General features: G+C 41.6%; 2 protein-coding genes across 2 annotated transcripts; one reads left to right on the forward strand and one right to left on the reverse strand.

The window, feature by feature from the left end:
* Positions 1 to 212: 212 nt before the first annotated feature.
* lipib (lipase, member Ib) lies at positions 213 to 10,003 on the forward strand. The gene is made up of 10 exons (XM_035653007.1): positions 213 to 264; positions 3,891 to 4,282; positions 5,059 to 5,167; positions 5,258 to 5,359; positions 5,697 to 5,786; positions 5,886 to 6,053; positions 6,141 to 6,230; positions 6,977 to 7,085; positions 7,331 to 7,504; positions 8,300 to 10,003. The coding sequence occupies exons 1-10, from the start codon at positions 213 to 215 to the stop codon at positions 8,382 to 8,384; spliced, it is 1,371 nt and encodes a 456-aa protein (XP_035508900.1). The 3' UTR covers positions 8,385 to 10,003.
* Positions 10,004 to 10,906: 903 nt separating this feature from the next.
* zgc:112982 (uncharacterized protein LOC503771 homolog) lies at positions 10,907 to 20,232 on the reverse strand. Its single transcript, XM_035668056.1, has 11 exons — positions 20,017 to 20,232; positions 19,001 to 19,044; positions 18,217 to 18,879; positions 17,007 to 17,831; positions 13,914 to 14,083; positions 13,216 to 13,336; positions 12,551 to 12,620; positions 12,343 to 12,464; positions 12,109 to 12,214; positions 11,919 to 12,033; positions 10,907 to 11,515 (listed from the first exon to the last, which is right to left on the reverse strand). Exons 2-11 carry the CDS (start codon positions 19,033 to 19,035, stop codon positions 11,502 to 11,504), a joined length of 2,241 nt encoding a protein of 746 aa, XP_035523949.1. The 5' UTR covers positions 19,036 to 19,044; positions 20,017 to 20,232; the 3' UTR covers positions 10,907 to 11,501.
* Between the last annotated feature and the right edge of the window lie 457 nt (positions 20,233 to 20,689).

Here is a 20,689-nt window from a genome sequence, read left to right on the forward strand (position 1 = left end):
TCTTTCCTCCTCTTCCCTCCCTCCCTCTCCATCCTTCTAGATCCTTACTGTGAGTGAAGACACCTCCTCTCCTCCCTCCCTCCCTCCCTCCCTCTCACAACAATCCCTTCACTCACTCCCTCGTTCACTTTGCATTCAGAGCTCCTTCTCTCTCTCTCTGTCTGACTCTGTACCTCGATCATTCCCTCTACGTCCCTGCGGTTGAAGGAAGGATGCTGCCCCGCAGACTCCTGGGTCTGCTGGGATTCCTCATGCTCTGCAACGGTAAGAGAAACACCAACTTTTCTGTTTATTTTATCAAAGAAAATAGTAACTTTAAGTTTACTGTGAAAGCTCCAATCTGCTCCCAGTGCTGTCTGTATCTTTGAGGAGGGATTGATCCTGCAATAATAACTGTGTTGCACTCCAAATACCCACAAACAGACAATAAAAGTGTGTGTGCCTGCAGACAGAAACAGCTTAGTGTAGGAGTGTAGGAAGGAGCAAATTACTTAAAGTCAACCCCCCCAACTGCTCGACTTTGAAGTTTAAAATGGAAAGGCCTGTTTCTGTCTGGCGGTTATACACACGTACTGTATATATATATACATGTATATATATACATAGGTTACTGGTGTGTGTGTTTGGGGCTGGATTGGGGCCACCCTCTTGTGTTCAGGGTGGGGTGGGTTGTGAAGGGATGAGGTGTTTTTTTATAGCAGCCTGATCCTATTGAGGGCAGTAACTCACACTGCAGTGTTGCAGTGTGAGTTAATTGCAGAGCGTGGATTGCACCCCCCTCCAACTACGATATGATGTTTACAGAAAAAGACCGGGTTACAATAATGGCCCAGGGTAGCCTGGTTTCAGACCTTGTTTAAGGAAACCAGTAACGTGTGTCTCTGTCTAGCACCTTTAAAACTCACTAATTAACACCTTATATCTTATTTGTTTAATCTGTTCAAAATTGGACACTTAATTCTCCGGATCCACTTTGTTTGAACCAATCTGACAGCATCCAATCAAGTTGCAGGAGAGAACCGCGAAGTACCAACGTTACGTTACCAAGCGCCAGTTGGAAAAGTTATAGATAGAAAGATATTTTAGTTTAATTCATTCTGTTTTTAACGTGGCATTACATTTGGTGAAGAGTGCAAAGCTCAAGTTAGACTCAAAGTTAAGGACTTGGGACTCGAGTTTGAAGACTTGTAACTTGCAGAAAAATGACTCTGGTAACCAATTATTAATCATCCATCCACCTCGCACTGCATGTTTAGCTAAAAGAGGAAGAGTTGCTAAGTGGGAGGAGTTATTTTTGGTGCACCTGCTTCCAGAAATAAACATCCCATTAATTTTTCCACACAGACAATGTTAGAAAACCCTCCCGGTTGAATCATTAGTACAAAAGATTTTTTTTTTAAAAGGATACAGACCTGTGGACATAAAAACTTTGAGTGAGAAACAATTTTCAACTTGCACTTGTCCTTACATTTATACAGACGTGGGAAGTACAAATACTTTGTTACTGTACTTAAGAAGTTTTTTTTTTGTACTTTCAGGATTCATTTATTCAACTTTTATCCCTATATTTTTACACAAATATCTATACTCACATCTGAGGGGAATTATCAATTATTATTATTATTTGCATCATTGCACATCTTCCCAACATCAAGGCCAGTGCATATCCCACATGGCTTATGTAACAGACAAGAGAGGAAGATTCAACCACATTTGAAGTTTCAGCTTCGTACAGAAACAGCCGGTAGAAATGTCCTTCAGAGAAACCAAGAGAGTATCTTTTACTTTTATACTTAAGGACATTTCAGAGAAAAGAAGTTGAATCAGTACTTTTACCAGAGGTCTTTTACACATCAGTACTAGTGTGTAGTGACTTAAGTACAGAATGTGTACTTTTACCACCTGTGCATTTATACGCAGTCACACTTTAATCAGTTTTCTACAAGACAATTTTACCTTCAGGCCTCTAAAATATTTAAATAATCTATGAATTGTTTAATTGTTCCATGAATCTGATAAAATGTCTGTCCAGGGAAAAAAACAATGTTTAAAGGGACAGTTTAGCCTAAAATCAACAACACATATTCCCCTTCTTACCTGTAGAGTGATTTATCCATCTAGATTTTTTTGGTGTGAGTTGCTGAGTTTTGGAGATATCAGCTGTAAAGATGTTTACAATATAATGGAACCAGATGGCTCTCCAAAGAGTACAAATGCATTTAAAAAACTCAACAGCAATGTCTTTTTCCAGAAATCACGACCTGCTTAATCAAGATAATCCACAGATCTTGTTGTGAGCAGTTTGAGGTAGGAAGTACTTTCTTTCTACTAGACCTGCCAAACGAATCACTGCAACAAAAGGAGGAGTGCATCTTTGAGGACGTCATAAATATTTACATCCTGTGTGCATAGAAAGAAAATAGTTCCTGCAAGAAACTGCTCACAACAAGTTATGTGGATTATCTCGAGTAACCAGGTTGTAATTTCTAGAAAGAGACATACCTGGGGCGCCCTGGTAGCTCACCTTAGAGCTGGTGTCCTAGTCTGGTGTCTAGGTGGACAAAAGCCCCCAAAAGATATCTAAAAAAGACATTGCTGTTGAGTTTCTTTCAGTGTTTTAAGCCCCACAAGTCCAGTACCATCTGGTTCCTTTATATTGGAGAGATGATGTCTGCCTTATATATGCCTTATAAATATATGTTGATGATCATCATCATCAACATATATTTTTTAACCACAGAACCGTTTATCATACAGTACCGTCCACCACAGAAGAAGAGCAGAGCAGACTGTGGACATCTGTGAGATTACAGAAGTAGCTTTGAAGATGCGTTGAGAACACTACGTGACTGAATCAGAGTAAATAAACAGAGAGCTGAGGCCTGTTACCCTCTGACCACTAAAAGGATAACACTAACTAGATTGACCCAGCAGTCGTCACTAAATCTACTTGAATATTTCAATTATTTCTCTTCATTTAATTGAACAGACTTCTTCTTTTACACTTATAGTCCTTGTTAGAACCGTGACGTTGCCCCCTGAGGTGTCCTGCTACAGGAAAGACTTGTTTGAGGTCTTCTGTGAATATTTAACCAACCGATAGGTCAGATTCAGTCAGTAGTGATTAATTGCTTAGGGGGAAAACAGAAAACAACAACAACCAGCCTGCCTTCAATCTGGATACTCCAGCGTGCATGCAGGCTAAAGACACTTTAAATAGGCTAAAGAGACTCTATGTTACCCTGACTGGCCCGCTTAATCTTCATAGAGCTAAAGAGGTCCACTTTACACTCAGCGTCACTTACCAGACACAGAATTGACCCCAGCGTTTCCAGTCAGACAGCGTGAACCTTTAACTCAGACTTTAGACTTTTAATCTGTGCAGAGGATGAAATGTGCGGTGGTGGAAGATCAGGGTCAGAAGGTGAAACATGTCAGCAAACATTCAGATAAAGACAAAGGTGTTTCTGAAGAACAGCTGTTGTTGTCCAGAGCTTGGCTGCTTTTGTTATAATTAGGTAAAGCAAAGGTTTGTACTCATGTCTCACATCAAAGTACATCATTTAACTTCTTTAATCAATCACTGTAAGTCTGTAACTGTAATATTACCGGTGACCACTTCCTCTCCCTCCACTGTTGAACAGTCGGTGGCTTTACATTTCATCTTCTTTGCTATCAGCAGCAACACCCCGAGTAAATATGCCTGGTTTTTGGTATCTATATCTTCTCCCTGTATAAGGAATGCAGGTTCCTGAGAAAGGTCAACCCCCACGATTTGGTTGACATATAATGTTGGATTGGTCTTTTGTTTTCTTCTGGTGGTATTTAGGTTGTTTATGACTTACTAAATGTCATTTCTCAGCTATTTCTGTGTGTGTTGTTGCATCCAGGCCAGGAAGAGAGCGGAGAGGGCGAGTCCTGTGATAACTTCACAGACCTCAACCTGTCCCACTGCTTCATGGGAACCAGCCTGTACGTCCGGCTGCTGCTCTACACCCGCTCCAACCTCGACTGTGGCCGCGAGCTCAACCACCACTACCTGTCCTCCCAGCCGCTTTTCAACCTCGCCCGCCCCACCGCCTTCGTCATCCACGGCTACCGGCCCACCGGAGCGCCCCCCATCTGGATAAACCACATAGTCCACCTGCTGGCCGAGCAGGAGGACATGAACATCATCGTGGTGGACTGGAACAAGGGGGCGGCCAACCTCAACTACTTCACAGCCGTGACCTACACGAGGGACGCGGCTCAAAACCTGACCGGCTTTATCATGACTATGCAGGTGAGATCACCAACCTTTTTAGCCCCTTTTAGCCCCTAGTTTTGGTTTTTCAGAACATTTACTGTTTGGTTCAGTCTTAGTGTTTCCAGCAGCAGCACACAGCTGTTATCTACTGTTAGCAGACAGACTCAGTTAAAGACCAGCTGGTGAGGATAGGGGGGCATACAGCAGCTAAAGAACCAGATATTTTTCTCAGGAGTTGGTGGAGACCAAAAACGGAGCTAAAAGGAGACTATGGGAATATGGGACTTACATTCATTAGTTGGACACAAAGATGGCTCCATTTGTTATTCAGTGTTTGCTGGATGTGAAAATATACAATTCCTTTGTAAGGTTGCTGTGGAGTTGGCAAAAAAAGCAATTAATGCAGCTTCAAACAAACTCATACCTAAAACAAACTGAATACTCTGACATAGTCTACTTGACCTCTTGACTAAGACATTTGCAAGTTGAGTTCAGGGTTTCTCCAACAAAATGGTTTAAACCGAGGTGGTAAATGGCCCAGATCTTTACACAACTCATCAATTTAGTTAGTAGATGACATCTTAAACAAAAGCTGCAGACAGTTAATACAGGATGTGATATTTTCAAAAGCTGAACTTTCTCCAATGGATTTTTCTCAATGTATTCATTTACTTGAATGTTAATTATATTTTCTGTATTTCTTAACATAAAAGGTCTTAATGCTGTTTCTCCACACTGCCAGGATTCAAATTCTACTGGAGAAAGTACTTTTTATTGGCTGAAATAGTTAAATTTAATTTGTGTGTCTGCAGGAGGAAGGAGCCTCTCTGAGCTCAGTTCACCTCATCGGCGTCAGTCTGGGAGCTCACCTGGCCGGATTTGTAGGAGCAAACCTGAAGGGGAAGATTGGACGCATCACAGGTAAAACACACGAGACACAGCTTATAAAATACTTAAAAAGTACCCAAAAAAATCTGTTTCAGGTTTGAAAAAAGCTCCTGTCCCCTCCAGGTCTGGACCCAGCAGGGCCGATGTTCACCAGCGCCACACCAGAGGAGAGGCTGGACCCCTCGGACGCCATGTTTGTGGATGTACTTCACACCGACATGAACTGTGAGCATCTAAATTACAATTGATAACTGATAAAATTATTACAAATACATTAAAATTATTAAAAGAAAAAGCAGGAACCGTGAAATGTTATTTTAATTTGATTGATTAATCAACACCATATTTTATAAACTCTTTGTAGGTTTTGTGTGCAAAAATCTTAATTTGTAAAGTAACTAAAGCTGTTAAATGAATATAGTAAATGTAGTCAGCAGGTCCAGGACTCAAGATTGGTACAAACCATCAAAAATTTATATTTAAAGAGACATTTTATTATGTAATATATGATTCAACATGAGTCAGTGGTTAGTTTACACACTCTGTATTTCTTCATGTGCAGCATTTGGACTGAGAGGAGCTCATGGTCACATTGACTTCTATGCTAACGGAGGAGCAGATCAACCAGGATGTCCCAAAACCATCTTCGCAGGTAAACACACACACACACACACACACTTTTACACACACACACACACACTCATTAACACACACACACACACGCTCACTGCAGTATTGTCTCCTCCTACAGGTAAATCTTATTTTGTGTGTGACCACCAGCGCTCGGTGTTTCTGTTCCTGTGCGCTCTGAACCGAACCTGCAGCCTCACAGGTTACCCCTGCTCGTCCTACAGCGACTTCCTGGAGGGGCGGTGCCTCCAGTGTGAGGCCTTTAAACCCGCTTCCTGTCCTGTGCTCGGTAGGTGTTGAAATGTCCTCAGGGTCACTTTAGAGCTCTGATGGAGGTCTGATGGAGGTCTGATCACCTGTGCGGTCTCACCTGCAGGTTATGATGTCAGCCAGTGGAGGGACACTCTGCTGAAGCTCGGACAGACCAAAGTCTTCTTCAGCACCACGGCCACGCAGCCCTACAGGAGTGAGTCAAACACACACTCACTTAAAGACTCACAGCAAAATATCTTTCAACTATTCTCCTTTGTTTGTGCAAAAATAAACATTTTATGGCTCCATGATTCTCTATAAAATGATTATTCTTATGCAAACATAGTTAACATAGAACATGAAGCCTTTATGTGTAATTACTCTCACTGCCACAAGGGGAGACAGAAGGTCAGCACTGCAGGTTTTAGTAACATTTTTAATGCTTGTAATGGAGTACTTTTAAAGTGTGTTATTAGTACTTTTACTTACTGGAGAATATTTAGTTTGAGGGTAGACTGATGTCTCTCAGGATAGTCTGGTTCACTCAGTGGGATGTCTATTAGGATTGTCTTAACAAAGGATATCCATACAGATATATTTATTTACTTTGTAAGCCTACCAATGATGAAATAACACTATTGGAACCTATTTACTATTTAGTATTACTATTTAGTACAGCAAATAATCAGAAAACTAAAGCAATTAAATGCATTTAACCAAAAGAAATTAAGAGTATCAGGATACACAGCATCAAACATTTGGAGTGGATGGAGACATCCACATGAGGCCAACAAGCTCTTTTGTTCTCAGCAGTTTGCCACAGGGTGAGCTGGCTACCTGTAAAGGCACTCTGAGACTCCGCCCCTCACCCCACTGCTGAGATTGTGATGTTTGGTTTGATGAGTGAGATTTATTTAACAAGGGTAGACTGTAATACTGTTTGTGTCCTGTGTGTGGCAGAGCTGAGCTACAGAGTGGACATGGTGACCTGGAACCAGTACCTCCGCTGGGGGGTCGTCTACATCCGGCTGCACAGTGGCAGAAACATCACAGAGGCCCGGATAGACCAGTAAGTCTGTCAGGAGATCACTTGGAACACCAGTTTCCCCTGTGAGCCTTCAGTTAGAACAGCGGTTCCCAACCAGGGGGTCGGGACCCTCACTAGGGGTCGCCAGAGCTTCACTTGGGGCTCATGAGGCCTTCTTGATTTTATTTGACAAAAAGAAGATGTTGGCTACCTGTTCCCCCTTCAGTGACCTCCAACCTTCTGTTGAAGCACCATCTAACTTTAATTCTCCTCCTCTTTGCTCCCAGTAAGCTCCTCCGGTTCGAGCAGTACACCTCCACCCGGCTGCTCGCCCAGTTTGACGAGGATCTGCAGCAAGTCCAGAAGATCTCTATCCGCATCTGCACCGGCAACGTGATCGGACCTCGTTACAAAATCAGACTGCTGAGGATACGCTTCACACCGCTGGATCGTCCCGAGAGGTCGGTCCTGAACCCAGAGAGCTCGCGGTTCGTGAACCCAGAGCTCGTGGGTCCTGAACCCAGAGCTCGGTCACATTAACTGATGCTGGTTTTATTTTACAAGTTTAAATACAGTGCAGTGCACCAAAGCAATAAAAAGACATGACAATAAAACAAAAGATAAATAAACAAATCAAATAGAATAAAGTAAAGACGACATCGCATGAAGACAAGTCTATAAAAATGGGTGTAAGAAGTGTTTTATGTGGTCTAAAAAAACATTTAAATCACAGTTTCCTAAAGCCAAAGATTCCTCCTTCATGTTGCTGTTTGGATCAACAATCAATAACTATCAGTTTGCTGTCACACAAGGGAAAGAAATTTATTTTTATTTAACCAGGAAAAGTCCCATTAAGGTTAGAAATCAGGCAGCAGCACAAGAGTAAATTACAAAACAAAACTTACAACAGGTAGAATAAAGAGAGTAAAGAGCATTACAAACCATCAGCCTCCAGCAAGAGATCAGATCAGTTCCTGTAGTATATTCCAGTCTGAGGGTCCCAATGTATGAACATTTAGACAACATAGACCACAACGAACTCTGTCCATCACACTTCTACATAAATAGGATGAGAGCAACACATTGTCTCATATATGAGTAGTATATAAGTGTATCAGTGCCTGCGGGCTGCTGAAGCTGGACCACAGAGGTCAGTGAAGGCATCACAACTGGAGAGGAGATGAGTTACAGTTGTATAGCTGTAGATTAACTGACTGTATAACAGACTAACTGTTGTTCATTGTTCTCTCCGTCAGGCCTTTAATGTGCCGCTTTGACATCATCATGGAGGAGAACATGGAGGTGGCGTTCCGACCGTTACCCTGCAACTCTCACCTCTGACTCCCCGAGCAGACTCACTTCCTCTTCCTCATCTTCATCTTCTATGGGAACACATCAGGCGTCCTCTGGGTGCTACAGGGTCTCCCAAGCCCTGGGTGGACGGTCCAGGGGCCCCCGCAGGAGGAGGAGCTGCAGCCTCCTCCGTGGATGATGAAGATGACCTGACTGGCTGCTGAGGATGACTCCTGTTTACTGGAACATGCTGTTGGCTGCTGATAGGACTTAAAGCTGTGAGATCTGTAACGAGATTATGGAAACGCAGCGGGGGAAGAGTTTCGTCACGGTGAGATCAGTTCTCTCCACATTCAGTGTCTCTTTATCTCTGGATGCTTTTTTTTACTTCAAAGAAACATTTTCTCTGTAACTGCAGTGAAACCGTCGGTGCTACAAAGTCTCATTATCATCTCAGTGTCAGTGATACAAGAGTCAGCTTCTTCTCATCCATCACAGAGGAATGAATTCAGATTTCTGTCTTTATATGTGTGTTTCTGACGTTAAATATATATATTATCGGGTTAATGGGATGAGAAAACATTAATTATTGATTATTAATAAACATTAAACTCTAATGAATTTACAGTTTACAAAAGGAATCACAACTTTGGATGATTTTAAAAACAAAATTTGAATCAAATTTTGAAATATTGAACTAAGAATGAATGTAAATGCTTTAACGTTTAAGTAATTTTGTTTTATTGAAACAACATTTGGCAGACACCTCTTGATGGAGCAATTATTTAAAAATAACAGAATTTTTTTTTCTAATTTCTGCCCTGTCAGGTTGCAAATGATTGGTGTTTTTAACTATTAATACACTTTATTAAAGCTTTTAGGGCTTTTAATTCACTCCAACTTTAACTTCACTTTAAAGCTGCAGCAGATAACTTTTATAAAAAAAAATTATATTTGGTAATATTTGCTGAAACTGAGACAAACTGTGAAAGAACATCAGGTTCCTCTGAGTCCTCCTCGTGCTCCTCATGGCATTTGCAAGAACCGAGCCTGAATGAAATCAGATTATAGATTATAGATGATGATAAAAAGTTATTTTAAAACTCTCCTTCTGTTTTGGAAACTCTTACCTAAAAATAAATTCCTTAATGATGATTAAGTGGATTAATGTTTATCTTTAACTTACAACCAATTACCCAATGTGAACATTTATTACGATAATCTCTCATTCTTGACGTTTCAAGACTGGAAAACTTTGCATTTTTGACATTGGTCCTAAAAAAGATGTGAAATCTTTCCTTCCTTAGGTAAAATACCTTAAAATACAGTTTCTTTTCTCTGTGTGCCTTCGTACCAGCAGCTCTCAACCAAAGTGAAGTGTGAATGTCTGCTGGTGTTTCACGCAGCAGATACACTGACAGTACGGGGACGGGGGGTTGAAACTCTGGGCCGAGAGCTGCTACCTCATCAGTAAACGCTGCTATGACGTTTGTCCACAGTAATACACGAGCTGCTGTACCACTGAGTTTGGTCTTTATGTGTTTTACTTTAATGAGCTAAAGAGTTTTAGGGACTTAAGTGTCAGTAAATGTTTCATGTTGTGACTGTTGACATAACTGAGCAGCAAACACAAAGAATCCTGATGGAAAACTAAATGTGTCAGTGTTGAAATGTCTTTTTTTATTATGTATTTTCACCAATGGTTTGAAATAAATATTCATTTCAATATATTTGACAAAAACTGACTTATTTCTTTAATATAACCTCACAGACTCGTAGATCGCCGTGTTTCTACAGTAGATTGAGGGTTTTTTTTGTGTCCACTGTAGTTTGTTCCTCATTGGAAGCAAATGAGTTGCAATCCTAAACACTAATCCTTTTAAATGTGTTTTGTGACCTTTGCTCTTATTTTGAAGTTGCTACAAGCTCTAGAAAAATAACCAAAAATTCTTTTTTAATCTTACAAATGGCAGCTTGACAAAGAAACTCCTCCTCACTGAGCCTTCGAATGAGGTTTTTCTGCAGCTTTCAGTCACATCTTGTGGTTGTTAGAGAAACTTAAGTTATCATGTGACCTGATGTCGATTCTTTGAGTGTATTAATCCCACAGCTCACCAACTGAATTTAATTTAAACTCGATTTATGTTTATTCTTTGTGGTTTTAAAGTTTTGTTTTGATATTTTCCTCAATGCCCTTTAATGAATATATGACCACCTGACATCATGTGACTAAAAACGCCATTATTAAACCTCAGCTCAGGGAAAAACAAGCAAACCTTGTCCTAAGATTGTTTTATCCAACTGATTTCATAGAGATTTCTTTTGTTAATTTTGATTAAAAAAAACATCAGATTTGAGTCGTGTAAGAGCGACAGTGACACTTTAAACTCTCAGTTGTACAATGAAGTGTTCGTGGATGCACATTTTGGCAGAATCTGGTATTTTACCAGCAGACATTTTGACCTGTTACAGTAAGGAAAGTACAGATTTATTTCACTGTAAACCCAGATTCACTCCTAATAAATAAACACGGTTGACTTTGACACACAAATGACGCTTGGACCAAAATCAAAAGGACAAATGTTTTATTAGTTCAGCAGCACCGAGATATGTGACTGACAGAACGGCTGGTGGAGAGCGACACTGAAACAAATACAGATAAAATTGAATTGAAATCAATATGAGGCGACATCTATGTTCATTAACATAACTAGATCAATATAGCAGCTAAACAACGACCTGATGACAGGAAAAAAAAAAGCTGATTGAATTTTATTAGTTTCACATTTAATACCTCTGTTTAAATGAGATCTCTTAACGATACAGCCGTTGACGCTCAAACCGACATTATCCAGATAAATGGCAACCGTTTGATTAAAATGTTTTAAATCAACATTACACATGTGAACGGTGAAATACAGAGATCAATAACAGAAAGACACAAAGAAATAAAGATGGAAGGACAGGTGTAGGCAGAAGTTACAGATCGTTTCACATTCAGTTGAATTCATCAGTCTGACGCCAACATTGTGCTGTTGACCGAAATCAAACCGGCCAGAGCAAAGTAGAAAATACTTCCTTATCATCGGCTGGTTTTTACAAGCAGTATAAAAGTCTTCAACAAACCAGCAGCATCCAAACGGGGACAACCTCTCCGGTGTCCCGTCACCAGCTCGGACCTACGAAGGAAAGTCAGAGAAATGTGTGTCAAGGCTAACAGATGGGTCGGTGTAGAAACAACAAGAGGATTTGACCGGTGTGAATGGAGCAAGAGAAGGCGGGAAGATGGGATTGGAACCAGCTCAGGTATGATTAGGAGGTGATCTGTGGGAGGACGGGGAAACCCTCCTTAAAACATTAACAGGTCAGCGGGTCAAAGGGAATATATTCCACTACCCAGCCGACCTTAAAGACTCAACGTGACGCTGCCGGGGGGAAAGAGCAGCAGGGCTGTTACGCAACGAGAGCTCACCCTGATGTTCAGATCTGCATGTAGAGCGGGACTGATCGATCAATAACCGGCGAGTGAAGCTGCAGATTCAGGTAGACGACTACAGGAGTCACACTGTCACATTAAGTTACCTGGAGGGTTGTTACGGTTGTTCTGTCGCCTCACTGGTCCGAGCCGGTTGTTGAAGCGATAGTTCCTGCGTTGGGGGCCGGTGTTCGGCCTGAAGGAGGGTCCTCTCCTTGGTCCCTTAAAAGGAGGACAGACAGGTTAAAGACTGAAAGGTCGCAGGTCAAACGCCACTGAAACCTGACGAACACTCACCATGTTGCCTTCCCGCCTCCTGCTCTGCTCCTCCGGCCAGTTGGAGAATCCCTCGTCCTCCATCGGAGCCATTTCGTCCTTGTCACTGTACTCCAGACTCGGCTCGCTGACAGAAACATGAACACGAGTTTCAGAACGTTCTAGTTAACGAACGCTAGAGAGAATAATTCATAACAGCACCGCTCCACCAACCGCAGCTGATTAATTCTGTTCTAGTCAGAAGTTTAATCTCACCTGACTGACCCCAGGGGGCGCTGTGACATACTGTTCCCTGATATTGTGACTTTAACCCCCTCCAGCTTCTCCTGTCTCCTCCTCTCCAGGTCGTGCCTCAGGTCGCCCGGGCCTCGCACCGGCTGTGTCATCAACATCACCAATGTAATCAATAACATTTCTCACTCCATCATTTCAGGATGCCAGGATAGTATCAGAGTTTATTTACCAGAGGTCCCAGTCTGGAGAACAGAGGCTCGTCGTCGTCAAGCAGCGAGCTCATGTTTAAGCTGAAGCCTCTGGAGAGACGAAGGAAAAACAAAAAGGAGCACATCATCACTTTATTTATAGCAAACAAAGCTTTAAGATAAAGATTCACAGTTAAAAACATTTCAAATGTAATTAGAAGCATAAAAAGTTACAGTATCATGAGTGCATATCGATGTCTGGACCTCGCGACCGGAGCCCACAACTTTCCTGTCTTAAACATCTTCTACTGTCCTCTCCTGGACTTCTCAACACACCCACATATTGATCCCTTGTCCCTGATCATGTTCAGTCGTGCTCCATCCGTTTAGTTCTCTATCTCAGTCGCTCCCGATGCATGGGTCACCTACGGGAGTATCCTCTGGGTTTCACTGTCCTCGCTGATCTATTACAGATTTATGGCTGGCAGCAGTTTTCCTTTTAAGCTATTTTTAAATTCTGTCTCTTATTGTCTTCTTCTGTTTGTGAATTCACTTAAACAGAAACTTTTAAACTCTTAAATGATTAAAACTGTTTGTTTCATGTTCACAGAACTTTATCCCTGTCTTAGTCACTGCTGCTCATGTTATAGTGCACAGTGTTAACCTGTTATGGTAATTGCACACTGTCTATCATCACGGGACTCACCGGGTTAAACTGAACCTCTCATCCAACGTCAGCTCCTCTGTCTCGTCTTCAGAGTAGCCGCCTTTTTGGGGAGCTGAGAAACGCTCGTTCAGGGTGACCCCATCATCTCTGAAATACTGCTCTGTAAATGCAGACAAAGAAACACTTTAAGGACTTAAATATGTCAAGTATTTGTGGTTTCAGTCTAATTCTATCAGGCAGTGGAGCTGTGTTTAGAGACATGTGACCCTTTGTGAGGCAGGTTAATAGCACATCCTAACTGTGTCAATTAGATAATGTACTGATCAGGCAGACTATGACAACTTCATTCAATTTGGCAAATAATTTAAGAGCTGCAGGAAATAGCTGCTCCTGAGAGACACCGTCCTTCCTCTCGAGCCCCGGGGAAGTTTAGTGTATGAGCTATTTTTAAGCGAGAAACTGGGGAACTGACTGTAATGTAACTTGGATGTAGACTTCAGACTGTAGACACCATAAACTGAATAAGGATAATTTTTGGACCAGTAAAACGTTTACGAGAGGTCTTGAATCTGAATTGCGTTTGCCGTACTGACATCTTTACTTATACGTTTGTTTTACTAAACTTTATGCTGACATAAAACCACAAATCTCTCCTCTTGTATGTTTTAGTGTCCCAGCAAATGATCTCCAAATTAGGCATCAAAACATCTGGATTCAGTATAAAACACACAACAAACCTTTGACCTGGTGGACCAGCGTGATGATCTCCTGGGCAAAAGTCCCAGTGTGCATGGAGGTCTCCCGATACGTCCCAGAGTGCTCCAGCATTGGCAGGAAGTCCAAACGTTGGCGACCTACATTGACGAGGTCTAAAGAGAGCTGCCTGTCTGAGGAGTAACACAGCGAGCTGCAGAGGAGGAGAAAGAGGAAGAATGAAACCAGCACAGACACAAAAACTGGTTTGAGTGCTCACTTGAATAAAGTAATAAGATTAGTGACATTTATGAGCTGCTGTGATGAGGAATGATGAAGGCTGAGAGTTACGCTAACTCGCTCTGTGTATTGTGGACATATGAACTGATTTACTCCTTTTAAAGCTCTTTCAAAAGTCAATAATTACTGTGGATAAATAGTTTAAAGTCCTGAAAGACTGAATATTTATGTAGTATTAAAGTAAAAAAAGATAATAAAAGCAACATCTTTACCATACCCAACGGACTTACCTTACGTGAGTTCCACAACCGACAGTGTTTGTAATAATTTACACCCTATATGTAGACTAAAGAGGGGGATTACGTGGGGGGATTCACCCTGAATCACACAGAATCGTACGAATTCATAATCTCTTTGTGGATATTTATAAAAGGCTTAGAAATGAAAGATACCCCTCCTTTTAACAGACAGGTGAGATAAATGTGGGTTGAAAGTTCACACTTCTTTTCTTGTTTGATCCGTTTCGTTTTGAGGACGTTGGACTCGTCAGACTGTACGAGGATATTTTCACAGCCCACTTTGGCCGCTCTTCATCAGCTCTTTGTTCAAACCCACAGCTCCTCCATGATTTCACTGATCCTCCTTTAACTTTGGGAGCCACTTAGCTTTGACACAGGATATTGTTGTTCATGATGACACTTTTCATGACGATGTTGACAGCTTTAATTTCTCCTTCAGCAGCACTGATGTTCATGTTTCTTCTTTTCCAGATCGAGGACTTTTACGCTTTCACTTTCTTGTGTAAACGGTTCTGACGACGCTTCAACTCCCTCCATTTTTCAGCAGTGACTGTTTATGTTCAGGCCTTTCATTTCTCCACTTTTCTGGCTTGATGCTAATGTTCTTCTCCTTTGAGCTCCAGTGATGTTCATCCGTCTTTAAACAGGATTTATGTTCAATCAGTAAAATATGGTTGCGTCTGCCAGGTTCATCTTAACCAGCTACTTTGATTTCACAGGTTTTATTCTTCAATAAAATGAGCTGTAGGTGATTTTTCATCCATCAGTCTCGCAGCAAGCTGAACAAAAACTCACAAAAAGTTGTTCACGTCCGTCTGAACTTGGATACGTCTCAGCCTTCGTACAGTGAACATGAATCCTCTTCGCACAATATGTTTGTGATTAAACAAACTGTTCATCCCAGACAAACAGATTTCAGTATTCGGCCAATTAAAAAAAAGAGGTTTATCTTTTAAAAAAAAGGCAGAAATACTCCCTGCTCGTGCCAGAACATTTATGTTACCGAGGTTTGGGTGTTTGTGTTCACTTCTCCACACCGAGTGCAGAACTGATCAATGTATGCAGGTTCTTTTAATCCAAAATCATATCTGGCATGTGGACCAACAACTCCTGTCAAACATCTGGATTTATGTTGTTGAAATACTCCAAACATTTTCTCCTTCATCACACTTCTGGTGATTTCCTTTTCTGTGATTCTTCTCTCTGGCGATGAACACAAAGCGAGTGATACTGTTTTGTGACGTTAATCGGCGAAAGCGTGCATATCTTTGTTTTCACAGAGCCCTGTCCGTCTCTGGCACCGCTGTTTGACTTCCTCGCTGAAACAAAGGCTGCGAACAGACATTTCCTCTCTCGGTTTCATCCGTGCTGAGTTTCTCTTTCACGAGACGCAAACTTCACAGCTTCACAAAACAGCAACTGAAGCTTCTTCACGTGATCCAGATAATCATAAATGCCAGTCGTGGAAACCAGCTCAACCAGAGACACGTGTGTTGCATGAAGGAGAAAAAGGTAAAATACAAAATGAGCATCAGAAAAATGAGATCTTTGTAGAATTGTGACCACACGTCCTTCAGTTGGCAGTCAAATGAGGACAGGTTTCAATTGTCAGTCCAACTGGCTCCAAATAAATGATGTATAATGGTAATAATAATGCACTTCCACTCCTCTTCACTCATCAGCTTCTTTTCAAACTTGTTTCTTCTGTGATCCTTGTGAAACACAGACACACTGGAGGTTACGTCTGCTGAATCTTCCCTGAGCCACCTCTCATACGTCGTCTTTACCATCTGCCTCTCGGCTTGCTGAGGGATGAAAACGTACTCGTTATGATGCTCTTCTGCCAACAATCAGTGTGGGCTGTCCAGTGTTGCCTTTATTAACTTTAATATGTTCGAATGGTCCTCAATAATTGTTATTTTGTCCTGTTTTCAACAGAGCAGGATGTCAAACCTTTGCTTCAGGCAGTCGTCTGCTTTTGGAGGTGATTTGCTCTCCTGAGTCTTCCTTTGGGAGTGAAGACCAGATCCTTCGTCATCGGTGCATCAGCACAAAGGCAATGTGAGAGTTGTTGACTCAGTTAATTCTTTCAGCTGTTGAGTGTCTCGTCTTCCTGAAATCATCGTCATAAAGAGCGATGCCACCTTGTGTTTAACATCACTTACCCAAAGACAGCCCCATTGCTCTTCTTTCTCTCTCTTTCTTTAGGTGTGAGCTTCTTCTGGGCTTCTTCAGTAAAAGTAGTAAAATAAAAGCAGCTGTGTCTCTTCCTGGTGTCAATCCACAAGTTTTCATGCAAGGCCAACTTCACCTTTGGATAAAAATGTGTTGTTACCTGGAGGAACTTCTCTGCCAGGTACCCTGACTGAATGATATTATCTTGTAGATGTTTGTACCAGCAGTGCCTCACAGGATCCACGAGGGAAGACGTCACACGCAGCGGTACAGAACTCTGGCAGCGTTTTCCAAACTGCAGAAAATGTAAGTTGTGTCTTGACGAGTGTTTTCGACCAGCTTCCGATCTCAACACGAGCTTCAGAAAGAGAAGTGTGAACTTTCACCTCTCACCCTTGATCATTTGATTCAAACATACTCTACCTGTTTTGGTTTACGGGTCGGCTCATGTCCACTTTGATGGTGAGCGTTTCCTCCGTTACGACCGCCATGTTACTGGGTTTCTGTTCGCTCCATCCGCGCACTCTTTGACGAGGCATTTTAGGGTCCAAGTCAATCTTCGGCACGTGTCGGTCCAGACTTCCAGTCCTGTCGTGTTTCCACTGTTGTGGTCGGGTTTCTTCGGACCAATCAGCCGCCCGTTTGACGGGATCCTCGTAACAATCTTCCCTGAAGGCTCGGTACCCCAACCTTTGCTCTTCGTGAGGATTATCTTGGTATCCCTGGGAGGTTTGCTGTAAGTGTTGCTGATTCCTCTGCGGTCCAGTTCTTCCACCCTGGCCGCGACTGAACCCCCCTCTCGCTGGACGGGAACCGCCCCTGCCCCTGTGGTTCACGGGACCGTCTCGATTACCATATCTCATGGCGTTTGGTCTATCTTGTGGTGTTGGGCTCCTCCTAGTTTCATGATAGTCGGAGTCTCTCCAGTTATCTTGAAAGTGTCGTCCTCTTGAATCTTCCCGATCATCCAACCGGCTTTCTGAGGTCCTGAATCGCTCTTGAGAGGAGCGCATCGGACGGGGACCCCTCTGACGATCAAAGTCAGGGTCAAGATCTCCACGACTGTCAAACTGTTCCCATCGAGACGGTTCTCTGCTGTGTGCGATGCCGTGATCGTGTTCAATGACAAGTGGTCCCGAATGTCGAATCTCTCCACGGGAGAGGCTCCCCTGACTGTCTCCTCCAAACCCATCTCTGGGTGTCTCCACTGAGTAACGTTGCTCCCCAAAGTCCTCCTCATTCCTGTACCTGTGGCAGCATAAGAGGAGGTGACATGGTTCAACAATTATTTATCTTTACACCTGGTTTTAAAATCACACCTGACATTAGCTTTGGACTTGTGTAACTATATCAAACATCAGATTCAGCTGTTTTACCAGTGTAACACGAGTGTTTAAAACAAATATTGTCGTTAAAACTTTGCACTAACAATCAGAGTATATTCTTTATAAGGCATGCAGAAGTTTTTAGGCATCAAAAGAAGTTGCACAGCGAGAAAACGTAAAGCCATGCAGTATTTGTTAAACTTTAGATTATAGAAAACGAAGCATGACGACAGTGAGGAAGATGAGAATCCTCTTCGTTTTCTTTTTTCCCTGCGATAGTGCTGCAAAGCTTTGTGCTTTAAATTTACCCAAGGTGATTGCCGTCATCCGTTTCTCTTCTTTGCCTTTTAAAGGAGGGGTTCCTCTCTTGATGCGACTCCTCTCTTCGTCTGTCAGGACCCTGTGTGTTCCTCCTCCCTCTCTCCCTACCTGCTCCCCCTCTCTGGTCGTCTGACCTCCCACTGGGACTGAGGTCTCTGAACCTCCCTCGACCTCGACCCTGCTCCTCTCTCCTCCAGCACATCTCCGGCTCTCTCTGTTGGTGGTCGGCGTGAGACCTCGGCATCGGCGGCAACCTTTCCCTCTTCACCATCGGAGGCGTGTGTGGCGACCTCCCCCTGTTTTCAAAACTGTGGAAGTGTTCTCTAAAGCCTCCTCTGCGTCTCTCTCCGTCCGCTCCTCCGTCACGCAGCGGGGTAAGTCTTCGGTCGCTGTAGCTCATCGCGTCGCGTTGAGGCGACGGCCTCCTGCGGTAAAACTCCTCCTGGTTCGGATGCCGCTGATGCACAAAGTGTCGGTCGTCTGCGAAAGGAGAGGATCTCCTCGGGGCTTCTGGGTACATATCTTCCCTGAAGTAATCCAGGTGTTCCTCCGGATCTTCTCTGGGCCGGTGGCTCCGGTCCAACTGATCCCCGTCCAGTTCTGCAAGGACTTTATAAGGATCAAAGTCCGGCTCCTCCCACGGAAACCTCCTGAAAAAGATTTCACACCGTTAATAAACAAAAATCAAAGCAGCTGACTGTAAATCATCTTAGAGGTAAGTTACACCGATAATAAATATAATATAATATAAAGTTAAATCCTGGTATTTACCTGTAACGTGGTGATCTGGACCGCGGGCGAGACATTTCGTCAACCTTTAAAAGAAAGGAGAAGTTTGTGAGTACATTAACCGTCAGTGAGAAAACACAGAAGTACAGAACAGACGGTTAATTTAACTCATATACACCTGGTATTAAATAAGTTAATTTTAACTGCGTTACCTGTTTAAATAAGTTATTTAACTCTATATACCTGTTGTTAAATAAGGTTAATCTGAAGCAACATTAATTTAACTCTTATAAACCCTGTTTTAAATAAGGGTTAATCTGAAGAACATAATCTTAACTCTATAACCTGTTTAAATAAGTTCAATTTTAACTCATATAAAGCCTGTTTAGAATAAGTTTAATTTAACTCTATTAACCTGGTTTAAATAAGTTAATTTAACTCTATTACCTGTTTAAATAAGTTAATTTAACTCTATAACCTGTTTAAATAAGTTAATCTGAAGTATTTACTGAGTCACAATAAGAAACAAGTTGTAATATTTTGTCTTTACCTGCTTTTAAATAAGAAGGACTGGGTGATAACGCAATAAAAGTTTACCAACTTTCTGCAGCGACCTTTACTTATTGTTTTAAACTTTGAGTTTTACAGTTTTAAAGAGTTTAATCTCATTTAAATTAAAGTTAAACATCTTTTAGACATTAACAATAAAACAGGTTGGATAATAAACTGACATTACAGTCATTATGATTCACATATATCTCCAGCATAAAGCAACATTAGAGGTAGATTAACAGAGATAATAATAATAATAATAATAATAATAATAATAATAATAAAACCAAAGATAAAGTATGAACCTTTAAATGAAAATAAAACCTCACTAACTCTTTTAATGAGCACACCAGCGAACTGAACCCGCTCGCTCTATCGAGTTTAAAGTCTCCTGAATATAAATACTTTCTGCTAGTTGTTGTTGTTGTTATTATTATTATTATAAATTCAACAAACAACAACAAACTGTGCAGGCTAACGCCGAAGCTAACAGGCTAACGTCTCACCTTCGTCCACGCGCCGAGCTACCGCGGCTAACCGTTAGCTTTTAAAGCGACAATAAAATGTGAGACAGTTCGTAAAGTTAGAATATAACCCGGGTTGTGCTCAGGTGTGAAGAAAAGGGAGATAAATGTGTTGTGTTTCCATTTAAAGTCTGCGTCGATGTGAGCTAACGTGAGCTAACGTGAGCTAACGGACAAACGAGGCCAGGACTTCCGCCCACTGCTTTTCACAATAAAACCGGTTGAACCAAAACAAATTATGTAAATGTTAACAAAATAAAACAAAAATAGTAAAAACATTTCTGCTGTGATTGTGACACAATATTGATTTATAGCACCAAAGTTATCCTTAAAAAAAGTTGGCTCAGTGTCTGGATTATTAATTATTTAAGATATTACTTTATTTGTCCCATAATGGGGAAATTCCAATGTTACAGCAGCAAAGTGGATAGAGAAAAAACTGTATAAAAACAGTAAGAGTAGGGAAATAATATAGTATAATATAAACACTATGCACAAGAGATAAAACTGTATAAAAACAGTAAGAGTAGGGAAATAATATAATATAATATAAACACTATGTACAAGAGAAAAAACAGTATAAAAACAGTAAGAGTAGGGAAATAATATAATATAATATAAACACTATGCACAAGAGAAAAAAACAGTAAGAATC

Source organism: Morone saxatilis, unplaced genomic scaffold, assembly GCF_004916995.1.
Source record: "Morone saxatilis isolate NCDOM2014 unplaced genomic scaffold, NCSU_SB_2.0 Contig0, whole genome shotgun sequence".
NCBI classification, from domain to species: domain Eukaryota; kingdom Metazoa; phylum Chordata; class Actinopteri; family Moronidae; genus Morone; species Morone saxatilis.